Raw genomic sequence first — 6675 nt, 5'->3', positions numbered from 1 at the left:
TTGTCATGGCATCAAAGTAACTTGTATTGTGTTGTCATGGCATCAAAGTAACTTATATTGTGATGCCATGGCATCAAAGTAACTTGTATTGTGATGTCATGGCATCAAAGTAACTAGTATTACGTTGTCATGGCATCAAAGAAACTTGTATTGTGTTGTCATGACATCAAAGTAACTTGTATTGTGTTGTCATGGCATCAAAGTAACTTGTATTATGATGTCATGGCACTAAAATTTCTAGTTAAGTATTGATATGGTATCACAGTAACTCGTATAGTGTTGCCATGACATCGAAATATATAGTATTGTGTTGAAATGACATCAAGTTAAATAATATTGTGGTGTCATGACATCGAAATATCTAGTATTGTGTTGTCATGACATCAAAATATCTAGTAGTGTGTTGTCATGACATCAAGATAACTAGAAATGTGTTGTGATGACACCGGAATCTCTAGTATTGTGTTGTCATGACACCGGAATATCTATTATTGTGTTGTCAAGACACCGAAATATCTATTATTGTGTTGGCATGACACCAGAATATCTAGTGTTGTGTTGTCATGACACCGGAATATCTAGTATTGTGTTGTCATGACATCAAGATTACTATAATTGTGTTGTGATGACACCGGAATCTCTAGTGTTGTGTTTTCATGACATCTCAGTTTCTAGCATTGTTTTACTGCATTGTCTTGGTGTTGTTATGATCGTGTGCTATTTTGACACAATAAATTTTGTAGTGTAATTTGGTATCGCTGCTAGTGTCATATATTTTGGAATGTGATATTGATTTCTTTGTTGGGTTGAAATTCTACACAATTTTGTAATCCAATGTGTTATAAATGTTGTCTGAAATATAAAATTTATATTTTAAATTGTGAAATGTAATTGATATTAAGATATTGTGGTCTTGGTTTTCAATGAAGTCTGAAAAACATTATTCAGTAATGTGTTGTTTCAAAAGTATCTATTTATCTATCTATCTATTTATTTATTTTTGTGGGTATGGAGGTAAACAAATGTGTTATTATGGTTTGGGTGAAATTGGAATCTAACTGATGACATTAATTTCGTTTTGTTGGAATAGACTACTCATTTTGTTATAGTATTGTGGACGAATGAGTTCTAAACTAAAATGTTGTATTTTATGATTGTGGGAAGTGGAGCATTAATGTGTTTTAATACGCCATTGGTGTCGTTTTATGGATTGTGAAATCGAACGTTACATTTCTTTATAAGGAAATTAGTTAAGTATTTCAGATTTTTTGTAAAGATTATATTTTTACTTTATATATAACGGTTTTAACATAGTTATTTTATAGATACGTATATTGATATATAATGTTTAAAAGAAAATAAACAAATAAATACAGATATATACATAGCTCTGTTCAGTGTTTGTACACACGTAGAACAGTCCTAGTCCCCAAAAGTACCTTACAACCAAAACCTGGAATATTCTAAATCGAGTGGAGAGCGGGTTAATTATTCATCAAAACACACAAGGCATCTGTTGTAACTTTGTGACCTTTTATTGGTGTGTCACCAAACATTCTCGGTATATCCCTTGGCAACAGATGTCTGCAAAGTTAACATGTACTTATATCTACCGGGACTTACTCACGGAGACTTTGTTACAATTGTATTTAGTATTTTTGTATTTTAGGATAGGAAAACAAGATACGAGCTTATATCAATTCCTTTCCCAAGTACATTCAACAGCAAACGGAACTTCGGGTCTTGGAACACCTATCACAGATGATATTGTGAAAAACAATTAATTTTACAATTCGACATGATTTATACATGTGGTGAATAGGATAGATTTTAGAATATATTTTATATACAAAGTTTATGTCGCCGTAATTGATACTTGTGGTCAAGTTCAAATTACAGTATGCAATGGTATCCAGTAAAGTGTACAGAAAATTGCCTGTTATTTCAATAAATTTCACATAAATAAATACTCACTAAAAAAAAGTATAAGATTATGTTTATCAAATCGCTTACTTAATTTGATATAACTTTGAACAGTTAAGACAATTTCTTTTTTTATCTAGAATAACTATCATTGCCCCATATAAGATTGCTTCAGTAAGACTTATATCTAGTTGTATTATTGTATTCTGTCTGCAGTATAATTACTCCTTGATAATAAAAGATAAAAACTACATTCAATAAAAACGTATTTACGTAGTGGACTTTCCACTAGATTTCTGATTTAAAGATAGAATTGTATTTTTGGAGGCTAGGTCTGAATTTGGGTAAACTTACAAACATCAGTAATGTGTTTTAAACAGAATTATTGCCACCTTCCCGTTTTGATATTTGTTTCAACCAATTTTCATCACCCGTCGCCACATAAATTTCAATAAAGGACGAAATAGCTGCATGATGCTGTTTAATTCATTATATTGCTCTACTGTATTTAATTCTAATTTTTTTTTTTTTTTTGAAGGATGATGTTCACTTGTGTGTCGTTTGTACAATATATGCTGACCTAGAACCGCAAACACTTAAATACAATGGTAACAAGATGCTATACCACAGTAATTCCCCTCAATATTGGCCACACTTCACTCTATTTTCTACTTATTCCCATTTCCTCGTAAGCAAAATAAATGTATCCCAAGTATGAAATATCCGATGAATTTTAGATTTTATTTTATGTCGTATTTTTGGAGTGAGTGGAGTGGGATAAGTGCGGTTACAACCTAAGAACATTGGATCCAGAAATTTAGGATCAAGATCTTCCAAGTGGGAATGACGATTAATTTGTCGTTGTCTTGTCAATGTAATGTTGACTTAAATGTAATCGGTTTATTGACATTGTCTTTAGATAAATATGAACGTATGAACAAGCAATCCTCTGAGCACTCAACAATATAAGAAAGCTCGACTTTATTTTGTTTACAGTGTGTGAGTCTTGTACCTTTTATCTCGTGGAAAAATTCATTTTTTTCTCTATATCATGAACACAAATCCCAATTATTGAGAGAGAATCAAATCCGTTATGTTCTACATAAAAGGAGTAAAGGGGTGAGATTTTTGCCGTTCTAAACATTGTCCGAAAACCATCCTCGGAGGAAGTCTCTTTCCAGCAAAATAGTGAAACATCAAAACAACTTGTGGACATGGGTAGTTATTTTTAGGTTATTATTACGAAAGAAATATGTTAAAAATGATGACGGGACGATAGTGTTAGAAGAACGAAAATCTCGTTTGTTGATGAAGTCGAGATTGTGAGTATGCTACATTTTTTTCTTTTGTAAGATGTAACTTTAAATTAAACAAGACTGTTGTTTCGTGTATATTGTGATTGTGTGGTGTATGCCTCACCAACACATCTTAAGTCTGCTATAGCAGCGGTCTTCTCTTACGTCCTACGGAAATCTAATCTCGTTTTGACCCCTGAATATTTCATGAGTATGCTGTAGCTGCCTAGGTGATCGATAGCGTGTGTTGTATACAGCCTTTCGATTGTATAACGGTGTCTGTGATTGGAAGACAAACAGGTAGGTTTTACGTTCTATGTACGGAGTAAGGCGCGCATGTCGGTCAATATGGTAGTAGGGCCAGATCACAGTCTCTCTCCTTTCACGAGCTGCAAGGATACCGAAATATAACAAGTGAAAATATCTGTTCAGATTTTTCAATGAAGAAGCCAAGATATTTCATTTTCAAAACTTTCACTTTTATTATCATAATCTTATATGTAATTGTTTCTATGTGAATATTCATTTCAATAAATCAAATTTACTCAAAAATGTTATTGACTTCAAGAAACAAAGGACATTTTCGTAAGAGCAAATAATGATTGCAGTAAAACGGGTATGTAGATAATACAATTGGTTGATTGCGCTATTTTCTAACGTGCCATCACAGGGCCGTAAACATGACACTTCGGGACGCGAGTATTTAAGAGTGGGACACGGGCGATAACTCGTACTTTGGTTTACAGTGTTACCTTATTTGAAAAATGATATTTAACTTTTTCATGTTCTCTTCCTTTCAAAGACTTGTCTGAAACGGTATCATGGAGAACAGTATGAATAAATGCTGTTTAAATTAGTAGAGTATAATGAAGGATTTTGTCACAATTAAACGAAATCAATTTTAATTTAGCCTAGTATCATGCAGAGATGGTTACATGTGTGGTTCATTAATAATCTCTACAGAATGTAATTCTGAATTTGTATCGGAAGATATTATTGGATGTATGGTATTAAAATCATCTTTAAGGTATTAAAGAGATACAACGCCAAAAATCAAAAAGGGTTATTATCACGGTAAAGTGATATCAAAAATGTTAGTTCCAAGGAGAATTGTCGAAAGAAATGACGCATGACGGAGAGTGTTATATCAAGAAGGGTGTTAATGAAGGAGAGTTGGTGAAGGAAATGTAGTATGATGGAGAGTGTTATATCAAGAAGGGTGTTTATGAAGGAGAGTTGGTGAAGGAGATGTAGTATGATGGAGAGTGTTATATCAAGAAGAGTGTTTATGAAGGAGAGTTGGTGAAGGAGATGTATGATGGAGGGTGTTATATCAAGAAGGATGTTTATGAAGGAGAGTTGGTGAAGGAGATGTATGATGGAGGGTGTTATATCAAGAAGAGTGTTTATGAAGGAGAGTTGGTGAATGAGATGTGGTTTGACGGGTAGTGTTATATCAAGAAGGGTGTTTATGAAGGAGAGTTGGTGAAGGAGATGTATGATGGAGGGTGTTATATCAAGAAGGATGTTTATGAAGGAGAGTTGGTGCAGGAGATGTATGATGGAGGGTGTTATATCAAGAAGAGTGTTTATGAAGGAGAGTTGGTGAATGAGATGTGGTTTGACGGGTAGTGTTATATCAAGAAGGATGTTTATGAAGGAGAGTTGGTGAAGGAGATGTATGATGGAGGGTGTTATATCAAGAAGAGTGTTTATGAAGGAGAGTTGGTGAATGAGATGTGGTTTGATGGAGAGTGTTATATCAAGAAGGATGTTTATGAAGGAGAGTTGGTGAAGGAGATGTATGATGGAGGGTGTTATATCAAGAAGGATGTTTATGAAGGAGAGTTGGTGAAGGAGATGTATGATGGAGGGTGTTATATCAAGAAGGATGTTTATGAAGGAGAGTTGGTGAAGGAGATGTATGATGGAGGGTGTTATATCAAGAAGAGTGTTTATGAAGGAGAGTTGGTGAATGAGATGTGGTTTGACGGGTAGTGTTATATCAAGAAGGATGTTTATGAAGGAGAGTTGGTGAAGGAGATGTATGATGGAGGGTGTTATATCAAGAAGGATGTTTATGAAGGAGAGTTGGTGAAGGAGATGTATGATGGAGGGTGTTATATCAAGAAGAGTGTTTATGAAGGAGAGTTGGTGAATGAGATGTGGTTTGACGGGTAGTGTTATATCAAGAAGGGTGTTTATGAAGGAGAGTTGGTGAAGGAGATGTGGTTTGACGGGTAGTGTTATATCAAGAAGGATGTTTATGAGGGAGAGTTGGTGAAGGAGATGTATGATGGAGGGTGTTATATCAAGAAGGATGTTTATGAAGGAGAGTTGGTGAAGGAGATGTATGATGGAGGGTGTTATATCAAGAATGTTTATGAAAGAGAGTTGGTGAATGAGATGTAGTATGATGGAGAGTGTTATATCAAGAAGGATGTTTATCAAGGAGAGTTGGTGAAGGAGATGTATGATGGAGGGTGTTATATCAAGAAGAGTGTTTATGAAGGAGAGTTGGTGAATGAGATGTGGTTTGACGGGTAGTGTTATATCAAGAAGGATGTTTATGAAGGAGAGTTGGTGAAGGAGATGTATGATGGAGGGTGTTATATCAAGAAGGATGTTTATGAAGGAGAGTTGGTGAAGGAGATGTATGATGGAGGGTGTTATATCAAGAAGAGTGTTTATGAAGGAGAGTTGGTGAATGAGATGTGGTTTGACGGGTAGTGTTATATCAAGAAGGGTGTTTATGAAGGAGAGTTGGTGAAGGAGATGTGGTTTGACGGGTAGTGTTATATCAAGAAGGATGTTTATGAGGGAGAGTTGGTGAAGGAGATGTATGATGGAGGGTGTTATATCAAGAAGGATGTTTATGAAGGAGAGTTGGTGAAGGAGATGTATGATGGAGGGTGTTATATCAAGAATGTTTATGAAAGAGAGTTGGTGAATGAGATGTAGTATGATGGAGAGTGTTATATCAAGAAGGTTGTTTATGAAGGAGAGTTGGTGAAGGAGATGTATGATGGAGGGTGTTATATCAATAAGGATGTTTATGAAGGAGAGTTGGTGAATGAGATGTATGATGGAGGGTGTTATATCAAGAAGGATGTTTATGAAGGAGAGTTGGTGAAGAAGATGTATGATGGAGGGTGTTATATCAAGAAGGATGTTTATCAAGGAGAGTTGGTGAAGAAAATGTAGTATGACGGAGAGTGTTACATCAAGAAGGGTGTTTATCAACGAATATTGGTGAAGGAGATGTATGATGGAGGGTGTTGTATCAAGAAGGGTGTTTATGAAGGAGAGTTGGTGCAGGAGATGTATGATGGAGGGTGTTGTATCAAGAAGGATGTTTATGAAGGAGAGTTGGTGAATGAGATGTAGTATGATGGAGAGTGTTATATCAAGAAGAGTGTTTATGAAGGAGAGTTGGTGAAGGAGATGTATGATGGAG

At 35.0% G+C, this 6675-nt stretch overlaps 1 protein-coding gene across 1 annotated transcript; it reads left to right on the top strand.

Annotated features, from left to right (window-relative positions):
• The first annotated feature begins 5261 nt into the window (after positions 1-5261).
• LOC132563061 (cyclic AMP-inducible protein BP74-like) lies at positions 5262-6422 on the top strand. The gene is made up of 3 exons (XM_060227825.1): positions 5262-5372; positions 5766-5921; positions 6180-6422. The coding sequence occupies exons 1-3, from the start codon at positions 5262-5264 to the stop codon at positions 6420-6422; spliced, it is 510 nt and encodes a 169-aa protein (XP_060083808.1).
• Positions 6423-6675: the final 253 nt, after the last annotated feature.

This window comes from Ylistrum balloti, unplaced genomic scaffold (genome assembly GCF_031769215.1).
Source record: "Ylistrum balloti isolate Yb309-2 unplaced genomic scaffold, AGI_CSIRO_Ybal_v1 Utg369672, whole genome shotgun sequence".
Lineage (NCBI taxonomy): Eukaryota > Metazoa > Mollusca > Bivalvia > Pectinida > Pectinidae > Ylistrum > Ylistrum balloti.
The sequence above is the reverse complement of the archived record's forward strand: the minus strand, read 5'-3'. Positions and strand labels throughout refer to the sequence as shown.

Bases quoted from the DNA above. Each gene is read 5' to 3' on its own strand.
- LOC132563061 (XM_060227825.1), top strand. From the start codon at position 5,262: ATGTATGATGGAGGGTGTTATATCAAGAAGGATGTTTATGAAGGAGAG. The intron at 5,373-5,765 runs GTGAATGAGATG...TTTGACGGGTAG, and splicing joins GTGTTTATGAAGGAGAGTTG to TGTTATATCAAGAAGGATGT. The intron at 5,922-6,179 runs GTGAATGAGATG...AATGAGATGTAG, and splicing joins GTGTTTATGAAGGAGAGTTG to TATGATGGAGAGTGTTATAT.